Here is a 20,006-nt window from a genome sequence, read left to right as displayed (position 1 = left end):
TTCCTTCATTTTCTTCATAATTCTTCAGATTTTGGGAGCATTTCATGTATCAATATTCAGTCTGTTATGATACCAGAAATCTTTGCATCTTGATTGGTTGAGGACAATATAGTCAGTTAATATCACCAACAGCAACTGTCCATGAAATGCTCCACCCATTTCTTCTTATTTCCCTATTGCCCCAACCTATCTTTCACTTTCAAATCTTATTGCCTTCTTTCTCAGTCCACACCTTCTCGTGCCAGAGCAAGAATGCCCATAACACCACACTTTCATGCACTGCATGCAAGCAAAAACGCCCTTAGCAGCACGCATAAGTGCAATGCATAAGGGCATTGCAAAAGGACATTTCCGCTCCGATGCGCAAAAATGTTATGCAAAGGGCGTTTTTGCACCCACACAATGATTTCTTTCCTTGAAACAATGACTCTATGAAGTAATCGGAAAAAAATGTATATATACATGAATTTACAGAATTTAACAATTTTTGTACGACTGTTTCTCTTTGATTTTATTCATATTTGAGTCCCACTATTTTATTACAACTGACATCAAAGGCCGTGAATGTGTCTAATAGCTTTAAAGCAGATTATATCATCTGTGCATGTACGTTATAACAAAACAATGCTTGGAAAAGCTCGATAGAAATTCACTTTTAATAATAACTACATTTCTATGAAGTGAATACAGAGTACACAACTGTTCTATTGCTTCCTCTCTCGTTGAATTTCAATCCTTAATTGCAAAAATTTGCTTTTTTTCATCAGGATCAAAGTGTGAGATGTTACAGTCCCCTAAAAAGTATTCAAATCTTTATTCAGTCCATTTGTTATACATGTAGTTTGGTAGGGAAAAGGCCAAATTACATAGCATGTAATGTATAGATAAGTTGAAAATCTGTAAGCAAAAAAAAAGGATGAATGAAACTATCTCCAAACACGTTAGGATACAAATGAAATATGGTTGAGAAACAATATCTTATATTTCTTAATTAAAGTAGAATATTTACATATGTACATGTACAAGTGTGCAACCTTTTCCACTAAACTCAAATATCATTATCAAATGCCCTGCGCAAAGAAATCGCTTCATTTTGTTCTAAATATGTGAAAATACGGCAAGTTAATTGTTTTTTTTTTTAACTTGCCTTCATAACCAATGCAAAGATATTCAGAGCTTAAAATAATGTAACATATCTTTGCACTAACAACCTTAGAGATTGTGTACTTCCTTTATATCAATATTGGTTGCATCATGAATATTTACAGATATAAATCAAAAATAATAATTACTAGGCACATTTACAAAGCTCAGACATAATCATGAACATTATATCTTTTCAACTGCATTGAAACGCAATCTATACATGAATGTCGATAACATAGTACACAGAAAAAAACTCTTGTGCTCGTTCACGTATGATGCAGAAAACTAGGACCCGGTTTCACACTGATAAATTGTACGACAAATATGTTCTAAATGTCTCCATTACAGTAACGTATGAAAGTAGCTTATGATTTATGATTGATATCAAGTTCTGTAACAAAAGCTCTACTTTTTTAAAGCCTTTTTCTTTCCATAACTTCCATAACGTAAAGCTAAAGGGATGATCACGCATCTCTGGTTTAGCTGGCCATTTTAGCTACATGTATCTAAACTAATGAAGTGTGGTCACTCATTTAGAGAATACATACGAGTCCTGCTTTTGGCTTTGAGACTGCACTACAGATCCTTCGGGTAGCTTCTCAAAAAGCAATTTTCTGCAGCATATCTGAGTAAGCCTTGAAGAGTTGAAAACATTAAAACATAGTTAAAAACAAACAAAATGTCACCCCCAGAAAATGGACAATCGGATACATATTTGACTTTCTCTTCCTTGGTCGGCATATGTAACATACAATGATCGACCTAATGGTTGCCATCTACATGCAGGTCATACATGTATGTACATGAATGTTGTGTAATAGGCTTCAAACAAATAGTCTAGGATCTGACTGATAGCAACGTATTATAGAAGAGCGGTTACACTTCGTAATTCCGAAGGTTCGTAATTCCGAAACTCGTAAATTGCCTATACCTCGATGTTCCTTAATCCGAAAACGAAAAAGGATTCATTACTCCGAACATTTGTGGCGTAATTCTGAAGGTTCATTAATCCGAAAAGGAAATGAGGTTCGTGAGTTAAATTAAACTTTATCATGTAAAAGAATACTGATGATCCTGTATTATTGTTTCTGCATGGTTTGGCCCCCGATCTAAATCATTATCAAACGTATTGGGAGGAATTGAACTTAGCATCATAAAATGATCAATTTGGGATATATCTTGTCAAGCTCTGGTGATGAATACATGTAGTTCATAATAGTCCATGATATCGAAAATTCTCTCCAGAAGATTGAACAATATCATTTTGATTATCAAAGTATTTCATACTTGTTCATAGCATAATTCTGCCCTGCAGTTATAAAAGAAATATCATGATTACATTTATCTCCCTTGATATCTTGTTCCTATTTTAATTTCCAAAACATTAATGTTTTAAGTAAAAAAGAAATACATATTAATTCTTGCATGAATTTTACATATTTAATCAATCTTTGACCTTTTTTTCTTAGGTTTCATGGCTAATCAAATATAATGAAACAAAATTGTGTGACACTAATGGGTCATTTTATACAAAAATATCAATTTAAAGTTTTTTAAATCCTTCCAAAAATATGAACTGTCTTTTAAAAACAAATTGAATTGTCCACAAATTAAATAATCAAAGTTTTCTTTACGACATCTCAAATGAATCAAATGAAGACTTCATCTTAATAGTTACTCAGTCAAAGTTACATAATGTGAAAAAGCACTTAAGTTTTTATAATTATGCATCAGATGAATTTTGATCGAATACATGTATGAAGAGATAATGTCTGTGAAATAGTCAAACGAAATGATGAGCTGACATGCATGTATATCATGCACCTGTTGTGAGGTATACATGTAGGTATCTGGAGGGGTTGGGGGTGACGTCACATTGGCTAGGCATTCGCTTGTTCACACGCATCTATCCAGTCGCTATATACATCCACAGGTTCTGATAGGTCTAAGGAGGCTTCAAGTTAAGGAATTATATTATGTGAACATGCTTTTGTATATTAAAAATTAATCAAGATATGAGAACACATGATAATTAAAAGACTCAACGCTGTCCATTATCTCACATGGCACCATTTCTGTTGGCAACCTGACAGTGTCATAGTGGGAGCCTACTGCCAAAGTAATGTCCATTAAAACCTTTCACCACCAAGCATCTAAATCTCTTAGTCTTTTAAAATTGTAAAGACTCCTGTTATTACCAATTACCAGAACATCATACACGTAGTTTATTGTCAGAATCTGTTAGGTGCACCAGGCCCAAAACCGAAAAATTGATCATTCGGATGATCCCTAAAATGTACACAGAAGGGCATATGTGGGACAGAGTATTAATATTTCTTGGAAAAAATACTGACATTTGATGGAATTCCATGCTTATTTTGCTCATTTCTCAGCAATTACACATTTTCTATCAATCATTAGGCACACATTTTTTTATACATATGAACATTTTGGTGGTAATTTCATTGGATTCTGTGTGAACTTATTTTGAGATTGTTTCAACAACTGGCACTTACCTATAAGACACCCAATGTACTCAAACCAACAAAACCAGCCAAAACAGTCAAACCAAAGCTTTTACATGATTTCCAAAGACTAACCATCAGTTGGTTTGGACATGGTTTCGTAAGGGTTGTGACTGTGGCATTATGAGAACCAATGCCAGGTACATGATGTAGCTGACTGTGTGCCAGCTGATGTGTCTTTTCTCATCAACCACAGACCTGAGTCAGGTGGGTGCATGCCAGGATGTATCATATTAGCTTGATTCATTGCACCCTTGTCAAATACTAATACATGTAGAATCACTCTCCATCCTCTGCATTCAAAATGACAGCATTTCCATGTTGATGATACATGTTCCTCAATCATTTCAATTTTCATTCATACAGTACAGACAATAAACATGATAGGGAAATAGCAGTATATTGGTTCTACATGTGCAAGCATTATTATTATCATTTTTATTTTATTTATTTGTTTTATTTATTTGTTTTACCTTTTTATTCATATTTTATTAAATAATTAATTGATTGATTAATTAATAATTAATTAAATAATTAATCAATTAATTCATTCATTCATTCATTCATTTATTTATTTATTATTGTTTTTTTTTTTGGGGGGGGCTGCACCAGTGCCCCTAGCCAGATGTTGTATAGAATTAGTACCCTAACCCTGTGATACAAAGTGCCCCTTTTCCAGTCCCCACCCAAACCTCAGATGTGAGCATGGGATACATCTTTCATTAGGGGGGGGGGGGCTAAATTTACAAAGTAGATCAGTGCAAACCACTTTCCTCAGTCAAAAAAAAAATTGCCAGACAAAACTGATCGACCCCTCCCCATCCCCCCATTGAAAAATTCAGAACCAACCACGGAATATGGATAATATGGTTCATTTCAGAACTTTGGCATAACAAGAGCTAACCCAGTCACTTTTGATACGGACCTGTACAACTGCTACAGTACTAGATAGATAAGGTTTGAGTGCTGGGAACTCCAACAAGAGCTTTATAAAACTGATCAGTAACTACCACAAAGAAAAAAAATCCATCAAACACTATGGAGCGTTGTGCCCCAGTGGATCAGTCTCTGGACTTTGAAACAGAGGGTCGTGGGTTTGAATCCCAGCCATGACGTAATGTCCTTCGGCAAGAAATTTATCCACATTGTGCTGCACTCAACCCAGGAGGTGAATGGGTACCCGGTAGGATTTATTCCTTGAACGCTTTAGCGCCTATTAATATGGCGGCTCAGCTACAGCCGGGGTAATATATGATACCAACAATCAAAGCGCAGTTCAGTATATGCACATAGTAACTGCGCTATATAAATGGACATTTTATTATTATTATTAAACACTACTTAGACATCTCACTGAAACTCAGAGCTGTATCTTTCCCACAAGAATCCACAAGCATCTTTTCATCCCCAACTTTACAATTAATCATTGATAAATTACTGGTGCTGCAGAAAAGACACAGCACAAACTTTGGCAGGGGACCTGCGGTAAAGACAATATACTGCTTTCTGTCAGCCTCATTGTCTTGTCTCCATCATGAAATGTGGAGGATTGCAAGATTCCTGCGAGAAAGACGTGTCTCTTTAATACTTTTGGCAAGGTGCCTAACCCAATCTTCATGAAAGGATACAGGTAATACTTGTCTGGAAATCCTCTAAACAAACACGACATGATATCACTCCAACGTTCCGAGTTCGATCCCTGAAAGAAATTTAAATAATGTCAGTAACGCACGTTATTCCTTGCCGTTCTCAGTTCTTTTTCATGCCATGGTTACATGGCATGATGCTGTTTTCACTATTTGTCATACAATCTCTGATGTGATGATAGGTTTCTGAAATTCTTAACTGGGTTTGGTCAATTTGACCCAATTTGCCCCCCCCCCCTCGACAACTTTTGTCCCTACGCTGTTGTGCAAGATTTTCCGACCGCGTCTCTCAGTGATTTTATTACTTTCAAATCTTGCGCATCTTCTGAGACCAATTTTGAGCCGCCTGGGTACGCAGTTCTGACATTGTGCAAACATTTTGTATAAAGTGCATGTCGGACCCAAATCACTCAAACACATGATTTCATGTACAAAGTCAAATTGTGCATATTGTGTTTTCAACCAAAAAATTATAAATGTATGATTATTTTTTACTTTGTTGGTTAAAATGAATTTTTCATGCCATTTATGATCGTAAAAGAGTCCCTGACAAAGTTCATTGAAAAAACAATAGAAGACAAAGGTTAGAAAAAAACAAATAAATTCATACAAATTTTAAAAAATTATAAACTACATAGAAAATTAATTATGATTTGGCATTTTTGGGGGAAAGTTTGTTAGATATGTAATAATTGATATTTTCACCAAAAATAAGCATTCTACTAGCTACATAAAGTGAGTTAAATGCAAAAAATCATATGTATGCATACAGCAAATTCCATGCACTTATTTGCATAATTAATTAAAAATATGAACAATTATCATGTTTTAAGAAAATTTACTAAAGAGTCTTGTAGTTTACATCCAGCTCTAAGCGTGTGCAAATTTTCGCGGCAATCATGCAATCTGCAGCCAAGATCTGAAGGGGAGGGAAGGGGGGGGGGGTCAATTTGACCTGGTCTGAAATAGCCCAGGTAAATTAAGGTTAAATGACTGTGTTTAAAGACTTTGTTTGACCAACAAAATACTAATTTATTACCTTTAATTTATTAACCGCAATAGAAATATTCACGAGAAACATATTCTTGCATGCAATTAAATATATATAAGAAAAAAGCAATAATTTAGGATTAATCTCTGCAAAAAATAGATTGTAATGAGAGAAAAGGCAGAATTGAGAGAACACAAACTTTTCTTTTTCAACTGGGGTTCTACTTCTATCATTTTTGTCAAAATCTTCTAGAATTTACAAAGTGATAAAGGCATAAATTACATGAAATCTATTATAATGTCATAACTTATCAATTTAAACATAATTCTTCCACTATCTCCCTTTTCTCCATATATTTCAAAATGCTGCTTGTATCTTTGTAAACACAACAGAATGATGTTAAATGTATGTCAAAATACATCTATCTAATTTATCTGAGACTTTTTCAAATAAAGTGCAAGGTCCATTTGAGTAAGTTTTAAATTGCTACTGCACAGAACTGGAAGAGATCCCATGGAATTTACTCACATTTTAACATCACATGATTTTTCGTGGTTACAGAATGGACACGTGAATTGAGTTTCCAATGTCCCCAGCATCTTCTTCTTCTGAGGTGGCTTCTTCTTAGCACGACGTCTACCCATGGTGAATCAATACTTTACTGTCAAAATGAATTTAAAAAAAATAATAATTAAAGGTCAAGTCCACTTCAGAAAAATGTTGATTTGAATCAATGGAGAAAAATCAGACAAACACAATGCTGAAGATTTCATCAAAATCAGATGTAAAATAAGAAAGTTATGACATTTCAAAGTTTCGCTTCATTTCACAAAACAAGTTATATGAACGAGCCAGTTACATGTACATCCAAATAAGAGAGTCGATGTATATGTACACCATTAATACAAGTACAGGGTGCTGCAATTGTAGAAGGTCGGAACCCACGATAACACACAAATGCACACAATGACGACGACAAGGCTTGCTAATGATTTTATTTTGGGGGAGTTAGTTATGAACTTTTTTGAGTGAAATTAAATCTAGTTATTCATTTATAGCAGTTCATATCACAAATTTAAGGTAAAAAGTTTTGATAACTATCTGTGGATTTGTACTATGGTGCTTGAAAGTATGACTACCCTGCAAGTATTTGTTCCATCTCATTGATGCCCAACTGCCCCCTAGACTCCCAGTCCTGGAAGTGGAACCTCAAGTTTCGACTGCCTACCACCAGTAGAGGTGCTAGTCTAAAAATTGGGATTGTCCATGAAAACAAGGATATCTTCATACATGTAAAGTTGTAAACCAAGACAAATCATGTCTTGATGAATGGAGACTGTCCTTGTTTATGGGGGACGTTTTTTTTCATAATTTTTGGGATTGAGAGTGCTAAAAATAGATTCAGTGACTTCATTCCCCCTAGTTCACCGTCTATTTTTCACGACTTGCCATTTTCCAATAATCTTGTTACGGAAGCTGATATGCGTACATTGACTGGCTGGCGCACTCGATTGGTGTCGGCACTTCACACAGGTGATCAAACTTTCCTAGATTTCTTGTATTGAGGAATCTTTGAAAACAGACACTCAGAGTCCCTGTACAGTGTAAACTGGGACCAGAGGTGTCGATCCGGGAGGGAGGGGGGGTTGTGGGGGGGCAGGGGGGCGATTGCCCCACCAATGAAAATATTGGGGGGGCAAACATATCGTTTTGCCCCCCCCCCCCCATAATTTCAAATGTGTGCAAAAATAAGACTGTAATGTTACACAGAAATCAGCAAGCGAGATTGATTGATATACACAACTCGTTCTTTATTTAAAGAGAAATTTCAGTAGTTGCAGTAAACACTGATTTCATGAGAAAGTCTGTAAAACAAGGCTTAATTGTCAGTATATCATCGAGGATCTAGATCTGGTACAGTTTATACACTGAACTTTGTGAAATCTACGCTGAAAAATGTTCACACCGAAGATCCCCAACACAGATAAGCGCAAGGGGGACAATGTATAATTGTTGCTTAGAGCGTCGGGCCCGACGCTCTACCTGAATCCTGTGCTTACCGGTATTTGCTGATTTCTTGGCAATTGCACAATTTCTTCCAGAATCCTTTGGCACATGCGTTTTATTTATACAAACAGACACTTTGGTGGTCATTTCACTGGATTCTGAACGAACTCATTTTGATATCGTAAATGCTAGGTAACTAGCATTTACCTTTAAAATCGTGCTCAAAATGTCCGCTTTTCAGATTTGAATATAAAAATTTTCAGCTCGCGCTTCGCGCTCACATCATTTCTGAAGCAAAAACCCATACTTTTCATTATTAAATAGGTAAATAGAATGTCCCATTTTCAGTTCTAAACCTCAAAAGAACTTCCACTTCAATTTACAATAATCTTTTGTTAGATATATATCTTGTTCTTTATCAAAAACGTCCATTAAACTGTCAATTTGTTTCAGATGGATTTATCAAAATTTTCAGCTCGCGCTTTGCGCTCGCATCTACTGTTATTTTAGACACCCATCTTAATCATTGGTACCAAAATGCTTATAATATTAAGCTTTCAGGTCAGAATATATAGAAATTTCAGCTCACTCTCGGCACTCGCATTATCTGGGTTGTGAGATATGTATCCTCCTGAGTTACTACAGTCTTTAACAGGTACCTTTTTCCTGTTTTTAGTTCAGTATACTAAAAAAATTCAGCTCGCGCTTCGCACTCGGATTAATTTGTTGGTGAAATATGTTTCACTTTCTTTTTTTTTTGCGATATTTTGAAATCGGCCGTGAATAATACATGTGAGGAAAAAGATAACTGGCCCAAAATCACCAATTTTGAGGATAACCAGAGGATAGACACGGAGTGAAATACAGGTGACACGTAAGAAATAAAGCTGTTTTACTTTCTCGTTATATTTTTTTTTCTATAAATTTTACAATAAACCCCCATTTGATCCCACCTTTGTCAATCAGAATATCTGAACTGGTTCACCCTCCCGATGTTCGGGCAGGTGGAGCGTAGTGTAGCGGTAGTGAAGTGGAGCCTGCATGAACATCGGCCCGCTCGAGGTACCAGACCCCCAGTCCCAGGCGGAATTCATGGAATTATCCAGGGCTTGACACTAGCGGCGGTCCGATGGTCCCTGACCGGTAAAAATCGCTGTTGGGCCAGTAGATTTTCAGAAATAGGAAGATTTACTGGTCAGACATGACCAGTAAAAAATATCATTGCCGGGCCAGTAATTTTTCCAAAAATATCAAGATTTTAAGGGTCCAACATGACCAGTACTAAAAACCATTGTTGGGCCAATAACTTTTCCAGAAATGGTCAAATTCACTGCAAACATTCCCCCCCCCCCCCCCCCCCCCGATAAATTCTGTCATTCAGACACAGAATGAATCGCACTTGAGTGTTACTAGAGTAGATACAGTGTACATGTAGCCAGCCACAAAACCCACGTAGTAAATTCTCCCAGGGGGGGCCACTTACATTGACGAGTGGATACCATGCGCGACCAAAAAAACACGTAAAAAGGATGTCTTTTTCACGATAGGGCATGTTACGTATGAAACGTGATAAGGGTGTCAAAAACACAAAAATAATGGAAAAAGGGTATCTATTTCGCTAGGAAAATTACGTGTTTAGGGTCAAATTTGCGGGGATGATTAAAACAAAATTTAAATGTTTAATAAAGGATGTCCTTTTTGCCCCAACACTTCGTGTTTAGAGTCCGATTTGCGCGAGGTGTAGAAGCTGAAGTCGTACTAAACCAAATAAGTTAAAGCCGACGACCGAAGGACCCGTAACAATAAAACATTCCTGTACTTGTTTAGGGGTTCATTTCAGGGAATATTTGCCAAGAGTATCGTTTTCTTTCAATATATATACTTGTTAAGGGTAGGGTTTCACATGCCAATACTTGTTAAGGGGTGCATTTTCAGAATATGGAAATTACCGGTACGTGTTTAGGGTGCTTTTCGAGACTCCGTGGTCGCGCATGGTATCCACTCGTGAATGGAAGTGCCCCCCCCGGGAAATTCTCACCTGGCTGCGCGAACGAAGCTTGGCTAAACTCTGGCAGAACTCTCTCACAGAACTGTCAAAATTCATGGTTCATACTCATGAAAGGCTCTTATAATGTCCATATTTCCTAAAAATTGGAGTAACTCTGTCATTTGTAAGCAGTAAAAGGATAAATTTTCACTTCTGTTTGGTTCAAACAGAACGGGTTTTGGGTGATATCGTCTGAATACATATTAACCCCACATATGCATTTATGTGTGCGTTGATACACTTGGTTTCTGATTTTCTTTCGTAGCTATTTTAATTGAGCCAAAAAGAAACTGATAAATTATGATAGTTTTAGCATTCTTCCTCTGTTTTCTTCCTATCTTTCTTTCCATCTTTCTTTTCAATCTTTCTTTGTTTCTTCCCTCTCTTCTTTCATTTTGTTGTTACTTTTTTTTTTTTTTTTCCCCCTTTTTCATTAATTCGTTCTTTCATTCCATCCTTTTAAAAAATATTTTTCTCTATTTCTTTTTTCTCTCTCTTTCTTTTAAAAAAATATTTTTCTTTTTTTAATTCTTGAGTCCATTCATCTCTTCTCTTCTTCCTTTTTTCCTTCCTTCATTCTTTTTACCCTTTTCTTTCCTTCATTCTTCGTTTCTTTGTTTCTTTCTTCCTTACATCCATCATATAAACCCCCCCAAAAAAGTTTTGCAACTCAGTTTTGGGGATGATATCTTTTTGGTTAATGAAGTATAAAAGATGAAACTGGTATCATTGGAAAGCTGAATTATTCCTCTTTACAATGACATGCCATTTGCTGTGATTATGTAATCATGGAATATGCAATCACCCTGAACATTGAGAAAAGTCAGAAGTGAAATGTTGCAAAATGCATTGATTTCTAACAAGAGTCTCATTTCTATAGAATTTCTACCATGCAGGTGACAGTGAATGCACTCGGTCCATCCTCGATACAATTGGAAATTCGCTATTGGAAACGACGCATTTTGCAACATTTCATGTCTAACATTGCTGTGTATTATCATGATAACACTAGCATTACAAATGACACATGATTGTAAAGAAGAATAATCATGCTTTCTAAAGATATAACTTTTACACATGATGATGGCACATTAAGAAATTTATTAGCACTCAAACTTGCAGTTTGAGTTGCAGAACTCAAACATGACATGGCAACGGATTTTGCAACATTTCATTTTTTACATTGCTGCATATTTATCATGTCTGTGTATTTCATGATAACACTAGCATTACAAATGACACATGATCGTAAAGGAGAATAATCATACTTTCCAATGATACCACTTTTACATATGATGATGGCACACTAAGAAATTTATTAGCACTCAAACTTGAGTTGCAGAACTTTTTTTTGAGGGGTTTATTTACCCTTTCTTGTTTTTTTTTTTATTTCTCCCTTCTTTCAGCCCTCTCTTTTTTTCATTCATTCCTTCCTTTCTTCTATCGGTCTTGTTGTTTCCTTTTTCCCTTTGTTAAATCTATCCTTTAACCTTTCGGTCTTTTTTTACTGCTTGCTTTCTTCACTCCTTTATTCTTTCATTTCTTCCTTTCTTTGTCTCTCAGTCTTTCTTTTTTGTTCTTCCTTTCATCCATTCTTTTACCTTGTTTAATATTACTTGCTTCTTCCCTTCCTTCTTTCTTTTTTTTCTTTCCTTTTTTTTATCATTTTACCTTTCCTTTATTTCTTCCTTAATTGCTTCCTTCCTCTCTTTCTTTCTTTTGTCCTTCTTTCCATCTCTCCTTTTACCCTTTCGTTTTTAATGCTTCTTCTTGCTTTCCTTTACTACTTTCTGGATTTGTTCTTTCTTTCTGTATTGCTTGCTTCATTTCTTTTCTTTATTTTTGTTCCTTCTTTATTCCTTCCTTCCTTTCCTTCTTTAGTTCTTTTTTTCCTTCCTACACATCTATCCTTTGTTTACCTTTTCTTTCTCTCCTTCCTTTCCTTTTATTCTATCGTTCTTTTCCTTCCTTCCTTCCTTCCTTCCTTGCTACCTTCCTTTCTTTTATTCTTTCTTTCTTTTTCTTCCTTTCTTTCTTTCCTTCTTCGTTTCTGTTTTGCTTTCTTTTTGTCCTTCATTCCTTCATTTTATGGGGGGGGGGGGGGGGTGACCAAAGGCTAGAAAAATAAAATTACACCTTTTTTTAATGTTTTCTTTATTTTTGGTGACCAGTAGATTTTAGGTTCCGACCAGTAAAAATTTGAAAAACTGGGTATCTACTGGTCCGACATGAATAGGTGGGAATTGTAGAAAAAATGGGTCAGTGTGTGTGGAGCCCTGAATTGAGCCAAGCCCCACTCATTCAATGAACAAGGTTATAATATAACCTTGTTCTCAGTTATATCTCCATGTGTGACAAAATACAGGTGGCAATGTTTGGCTTATTTTCTCTTTTTCTTTGGGGCAAATGCTTGATTTTTTACACTGACAGTTTCCATTAGACCTGTTAATTCGTACCGGTTGGCTCTAATTTAAATTTGATTCTTTACATCATTTTTTCTTAATTAAAAATAGAGATCAAAAAATGAAAATTTTCTTGCCCTATTACTTTCCACCAATAGAGGGCGTACACAAAAATATGCCCAAAAATTCAAGTTTTTGAGCGCTCTGGTGAATACAAAAATTAATCCCACATTACTAATGATAAGTAAATAAAAACTATATGGAAATTAGTAATTTTGGTCACAAAAGTGATATTTTAATGATTTTTTAAAGTGTGTGCTCTATACAGCATTGGCATACCATAGTCCTACCTGTAGATTCTCCACAGGCCAGATGGTAGCAGTGAACAAGTGCCAAGCCCAAGCATGCCAAGCCAAGGTTAATTTGTAGATCTTGTTTCTTTTTTTATCTGCACCTTCACCCCCTGGTAGACTATAGTAGTAAATTAGTAGGGCCTAATTACACTTAAATCTAGAATTAGAAAGAATCTACTCAGCAGATTTTTTTTGTCTGTGTGACTGTGTCAGTCACTCCTAGTACCAATGAGGTCCAAACATTACATGTATGGACCTCATAGGCGACATCAGTGCTAAAATTGGGTTAGAGATTTATGTGGATCTAAATTTATTGTAATTTCAACAAAAGTACTAGCTAAATTTGAGGCTTTTGTTGAAATTTTGCTTTAATGAGACATTTATTTTTGAATAAGTAACAAAAAATTGAAAGAAATGAAGGGGAACTTACATTTTGACGACTTTTTCCTGATTTTCTTGGCAGTTGTCCTTCACTTCTGACTCGCGATCGGACCTGATATGCACATCACGTAATACGCGTTCTCGTCAGGTGATTGGTCGGTTATTCTTTTCGCCAGATGTTGATAATTATATATTTCATAACGCAGCGTTCATCGCAAATTTAGCTGAAAGAGATTGAAGTTGAACAGCGCAAGCTTTAATTTATTCAGAAATAACGTTTGATTGCACAAGTTTCGCCTCGGACATTTAGGATCATTTGGTCCCATATTGGCGTAACTACGGGGGGGGGGGGGGCGGGGGGTGTTCCTACCACCGTCCACACCGGGCGTCCACAAGCCAGCGATTATCTTTTTTCTCTCTTTTTTTAACTAAAATGCTTCCCCCCAGAAAAAAAAGAACCAGGGTTAAAGAGAAAGACAATTATGATAGAGGAACACAAAATACTTTATTTTTTCAGCTTTTAATGCATCAACTTATAATCAAATATTAAATGGGGCTTAGAACATTTTTTTTAAAAAGTCAATTAATAAAAATATTCCGCTCTTCGGGATTTGAGCTTTCATGAAATATCAATCTTTTTCATGATTACCGAAAATACTTCAAATGTCCAAAAAAAAAATTATCGGTGTATTAGCTGATACCTTGCGCCCGCCTTAATTATTTTAATGTTGAGATACTTTGCTTTAATTTAATGAATTCCTAAAAGCATTAATTCTCAGATCATTTGTCGCAATCGAATGATTCGATTGGTAAGCTAGTAGTTGTATAATTATTATGATTCATGAATTGTTTTAAATGTGTCTCTCTATCAGTTTTGAATATTTAAAAAAATGTCAGCTCGTGCTTTTTGCTCGCAATATTTTGATTAGTAAGAAATTCTTGTGTATGCGAGTTTGATACATAAATAACTAGAGAGAGAGAGGGGGGGGGTGTCCCTCAGCTACTTGTCCTTGCTTATATTCCATATTTTTTTATTATGCTCGTGTTGTGAGTATTTCAAAGTCTTTTCTTTTTCTCACCCTTTTTATTGTCTCGGAGCTTCCCTCTATTTCTTTGCTACGATGTGTAGCCCATCTTACTTGTTTCATTTTTTTATGTTCTCATTTCATTGAAAACATAATTATTAAACTGACGTAGAAGACTTTACAACAAAATTTTGATATTGTTTTTTCTTGTTTGTTTGGCTTCTTTTTTCTTCTCCTCAGTCCTTTTTCTAATTAGTTTCCCTTTCCTTATTTTATCTTATTTCATTTCATGAGGCATCCGCCAACTTATATACAACAACAAACGTTAGAGGCGGATATCCAGTAAGGGGGCGTGGTGGTGTGCCCTCTAAAAAGAGGAAAATAGGAAGGAAAAAAAGCAGGAAGGAGAAAAAATAAGAAAAAAAGACGATGATGGCAATGATGATAATGATGATGAAAATTATCTTGGTGAAGATGATAGTGGTGGTGATGGTGGCGGTGATGATGATGATGATGATAATAATGATGGTGGTAGTGGTGATAAAGATGAGAATGAAGTTGGTGACGATGATATGATGATGATGTAATTTTGTCTTTAAAAAAATAATAGTGCAAAGGCGAAATCATTTAAAGTTTATTATGAAAATAGCAGAAAAAAATAATTTGAAAAATTGTACGTATGCGTATGGAAAATCCATCCCCCACCAAAAAAGAAAAAAAGTGAGATTTTGTTTTGTTATTTGTGACGGTGTAGGCCTATGCGAGCAGCTGTGTGATATAATTATGGTAAAAAAAAGTAAATGAAATGCCAAGAAATACATGATAATGACTTTTATTGTACATTCAGTATATCAGTAGATAAATTCATACTCGTTCCAAAAAAGAAGAAAGTGGGTATATTATGGACCATTAAAAATGGGCAGTTGCTCTATATATTATATTACATAGAATATATAGAGCAACTGCTCGTGTGTAGCGGTAAGTTATTCACCTGATCTACATAATTCATGCGGCGCACGGCGCGTGCGCAATGTTTAATAATTATTGCTGTGAATACAATGAATGTCATCAAAAACATAATCTCACAGATCAAATAGTGCCAGCTCGACGCGCAAAATGAGAAAAAAATATATATTTTCTGCCCTGATAATTTGATAACCCTAACCTAACCCAATTTCTAAGTATTTTTTATCATAAACAGGATAACTATATACAATGATTGAAATTAACTTTATATTCTTTTGCGAACAAAATGAATATGAAAGACAGCTTTTTGATAAAGAACACAGTTTTAGAGCATTAGAGCGCGATTTATACCTACAACCGCTAACATAGGCGGATCCAGGGGGGCCGAGGGGCCCGGGCCCCCCTATTGGCGGAGCAAAAAAAGAAAAAAAAAAGAAAGGAAAAAAGAAAAGGAAGGGAAAAGAGAGGAAAAAAGAAGAAAGGCAAACATAAGAGGAGGAACATGATTAAATGAAATAACATTAGGGGAAGACTCTGAAAATATTTTTTTTTTAAATCTATTTGTTAGGATACAAAATTTTCGCTCGCGCTTCGCGCCTTATTGTCTTTTAGGGTATTTGCATATCTTGCTCAATATGGAGCTTGAAAAATCAAACTTTGAAGTCATTATACAAAACATATTTCAGCTGGGAAATTGAACTTTCATTATTTTGTTTCATTTACAAATTGATTTTTAAAAAGTGCTCTGTAAAAATGTCTGTGTTATCGTCTGAACATTATCATTTTCTGCTTGCGCTGCGCGCTCGCAAATTTGAATTTTCAGGTACGTATTATTTTCCTGTATTCCATAAAGTTCTCAAAAAGTTCCCTATTCAGGTCAGATTGTTAAAACGTATCAGCTAGCGCCGCACGCTAGCATTTTGATTAGTCGGTTATGTATATCCCAATATTAATTCTAAATCAAACTAATTTGATGACAGTTTATCAAAAAATTCGACTCGCGATTTCTGCTCGCATTGATAGATATATAATGCCTCTTATGCATAATTACAAAGTGCTTTAAATGTCCAGTTTTCAGGCCATAATATTAACACATTTCGCGCTCCCATGCGAGAGAAATAGGAAGATGGTCATCATTTTCATATGATGACATAATGCCCTCATAGCATGTTCCGGTCCTATGTAAAAACTCAAAGTAATAAAAATAAAATACATCAGCTCTTTTTTAACTGTGATCCATCACAATTCACAATTTTCCCACAAAGTGTTTGCATTACAGAGCTTAAATTCACCCTTTGTTATATCATATATTTTTAGCTCGCGCTTTGCGCTCTCTTTATTGATTTTCATGATAAGAAAGTTACTTAGAATACCCAAATTCTAGGTCGAAATCTAAAACACACGTTAATTCAGATATGCAGATTGTTCTCTATTTAAATCATTATCCAGTTTCAGATCACAATATCAAAAAGTGTCTGCTCGCGGATAAATAACTTATCCTTTTCATGATAAAACATGAATAGTGCGTCCAGAATTTTTCCCCATAATTTTGTTTACCCATTACATTTCTCCCTATTTTCTCCTCCCTTTTATTTTCCATTAATTTTTCTTTCGTTCACTTTTTTTCTGTCCTCTTTTCCCATAATTTATTTTACCCATCACATTTCTCCCTATTTTCTCTTCCCTTTTATTTTCCATTAATTTTTCTTTCGTTCACTTTTTTTCTGTCGCCTTTTCCCTTCTAAGTTCTATTTTTTTTCTCGTCTCACCGCTTTTCCTCATCCCCAGCCCTCGATCGACGCCCGTGCAGATTCGCAAACAATATCAAGAGTATGTCTACTTGCAAGGGCGGAAATCTCTCCCCAAAGGTAGGGGGACCAGGGGCTGGAAAATTTGACAAGCAAAAAACAAAAAAAAAGGTTTATCACCCTCTAAAGAAGGTCATCTTGACCAAAAGAAATTTGACAAGCAAACAAGCAAAAAAAGGGGGCATGCCAAAAGTAAGATCGTCTCTTCCAAAATACATTTCGATTTTGAACGAAATGACCAAAAATAGTAGGGGGACATTTCATAATGTGCCCCTACTATTTTGGGTGAGGGGACATGTCCCCCGGCCCTGGGGTTTGCGCCCATGTGGGTGGGGGTGTTGCGCCTCCCTATCGGGATCATATCACAGCGAGTATACACTCTTCCATATGGAAGAGTGTTTACTCGCTGAGATTTCGATCTCACACATAATTTTATAAAAAAATAGAACAGCTACGCCTTGAACACAGGCCAAAATGCCTAACGATTTCTCCGCGGCATTAACAACTATCGTAAAGGGCGCTCCATTTATAAATAAAGTTGCATGAACAGCTGTCTATGGCGACAAAATTTAACGCGGAATTGTAGCCAGCAGCGTGGGAAATTGGCAGAAAATTCAAGAAGAGAACCGGTGAGTACCGATTTAACAGTATTCATGTATTAAGTAATATTTATTTAATCATAAGAATTATTTTTTTTTTACGGAAAGAAAGCTTAGTTCTAAGCTAGGGCGGCCCAAATGCGCGTGAGTGGAGTCCCAGTTTCTTAACACGGGTAAGTATTGCGGTGTCGCCTAGAGTGGTGTCAGTGAGTCATCTGTGAAGAAATCTGCCCGGCCGACTCCATCTAATTTATTAACGTATGGGACTAGGCCTACATTCATTGCAAGAAAAGTTCAACGTCCATGTACGTCACTTTTCTACTGGTTTTCAACCACTAATTGCAAAACAGTTTAAGATACTTCCATAAATTTACGTCAATCACTTCAATATTTATATATAAACTCTCTACATTCCTTGGGCTCACTACTTACCACAGTGAAATTATATTATTAGTCCTGTGCTAACTGCCTGCGTCTTGTCAAATCATCATCATGCAGCACGGCAAAACGTGTTGATTGCAGTTTTCAATTAGAGAGATTTCGATTGTCTGCGACTGCAACGTATTCCTAGTTCACCGGAAGTGGTGACACCGCTTGTTCAGTATCACGTTCGTACATTGATGAAAACAGTTTCGATTTAAGTCGACGTACCCGTACCACGCCACAGCATTTACCAGCGTGATAGCGAGCGGGCCGTGGGCCGATGCTTGGCCGGAGAATCAGGCGTAGCATCACGCTACGAACCAGTGGGGCGACTGTGGGTGCAACATTTGCACTCTTGCGCAAAAAGCCGAAAAACACGGTTGTTTGGAAATAAAACATCAATTACCTATCGGATATATGTAGTGTCTGAAAACAGGACACGCTAAATGTAATGGAAAAGCTGGTAACAAGCAGTAATTTGCAGTTTACCAGCCCTGCTGAATCAACGAAACTCGAGTGTTGATGCGGCTTCATTCATTTTTGCCAAGCTGGGATGACGTCATCATGTACGAACTAGCGCTCGTTCGAGCACTATGACACCGAACGTCAAAACCCTCAAATACGAGTCACAGATTTGGTCAGTGGACGAGAAGGCTCGTCACAGATTACTTCGCGCATGCGCAGTGCTCCCAAAATTCCTTAATCTCGTACGTCCACATGGCACGTCACAGAAAACGAAAGGTCTCAAATAGCGCGCCGTGCTCGCACATATGTACATGCAACATAGCACGAGCTTGCAATGGGTGTGGGTGGGGGAGAGGGCCATCCATAGAGTTATTATATAAACCTAAGTTTAGTACGTATTTAAATCTATGGGACCATCACATTTTTTGTGTGTGCATATATATGTGCAAGGAACCCTCTCATGATAGGTCCTCATTTACATTGACATAGAATAAAAGAAAAAAGGCGAATAGCGAAAGTTAAAAAAAAAACTGACAGAAAAGGGGCACCTAACAGTATGGCGCCTAGCTAGCTAGGTGACTCATGCAGCTATAATTATAGCGGCCCCTAGAAATAGAAGAAGAAAGAAGAAATAGAAATGGTATAGGAGCCCGCGGCGGGGCAAAAAAGATTTATCGTCTCCAAAGAACAAAACCTCTTGGCAAAAGAAGTGTCTTAATGACCGCTGAATGCTCCCAGAGATGACGATTCATCGGCCCGATCACCCGGCCTGATCATCAGGATTTATGATAGAATTAGACTTAAAAATAAATTACAGCAATCTAAATGAGATTAACATTGCTTGTGCATGTAGGGGCGGCCCATTGTATTAGGAGAGAAGGTGACTAAGACGATCTAATTCTCCTCAATTGAACAAGGTGATACAGATTTACCCATACTTTTTCGGATAGTCTTTTTCTTCTCTTTTCCTTTTCTTTCTCTTTTTACCCTAAAAAGTATATATATTCCACATTTTCAATACCGTTGAAACATCATGGGGGGATATATTTTTATCTAATTCTTCTCAATTGAAATAACAAGGGTGATACAGCTTTAGAGTTACCAATACCACTTTTTTGGTCTTTTTTTTCTTCTTCTCTCTTCATTTTCTCCCCCTAATTAAACTTTTAAAAAATATTTTCCACATTTTCAATTTTTCACTACCGTTGAAACATCATGGGGG

General features: G+C 36.3%; 1 protein-coding gene across 1 annotated transcript; it reads right to left on the bottom strand.

Annotated features, from left to right (window-relative positions):
* Window positions 1–495: 495 nt before the first annotated feature.
* On the bottom strand, window positions 496–18,372 carry LOC121423750 (transcription elongation factor 1 homolog). The gene is made up of 4 exons (XM_041619234.1): window positions 18,329–18,372; window positions 6,837–6,969; window positions 5,300–5,370; window positions 496–3,091 (listed from the first exon to the last, which is right to left on the bottom strand). The coding sequence occupies exons 2-4, from the start codon at window positions 6,950–6,952 to the stop codon at window positions 3,027–3,029; spliced, it is 252 nt and encodes an 83-aa protein (XP_041475168.1). The 5' UTR covers window positions 6,953–6,969; window positions 18,329–18,372; the 3' UTR covers window positions 496–3,026.
* Window positions 18,373–20,006: the final 1,634 nt, after the last annotated feature.

The sequence above is a fragment of the Lytechinus variegatus genome, chromosome 11 (assembly GCF_018143015.1).
Source record: "Lytechinus variegatus isolate NC3 chromosome 11, Lvar_3.0, whole genome shotgun sequence".
NCBI classification, from domain to species: Eukaryota; Metazoa; Echinodermata; class Echinoidea; order Temnopleuroida; family Toxopneustidae; genus Lytechinus; species Lytechinus variegatus.
This window is presented reverse-complemented; position numbering and strand designations above follow the sequence as displayed.

Excerpts from the sequence above, each read along its gene's own strand:
- LOC121423750 (XM_041619234.1), bottom strand. The coding sequence starts at position 6,952 with ATGGGTAGACGTCGTGCTAAGAAGAAGCCACCTCAGAAGAAGAAGATG. Across the intron at positions 5,371-6,836 it reads AAATCATGTGATGTTAAAAT|GGATCGAACTCGGAACGTTG; the intron begins GTGAGTAAATTC and ends AATTTCTTTCAG. Across the intron at positions 3,092-5,299 it reads TTTCCAGACAAGTATTACCT|ACCTATCAGAACCTGTGGAT; the intron begins GTATCCTTTCAT and ends AAGCCTCCTTAG.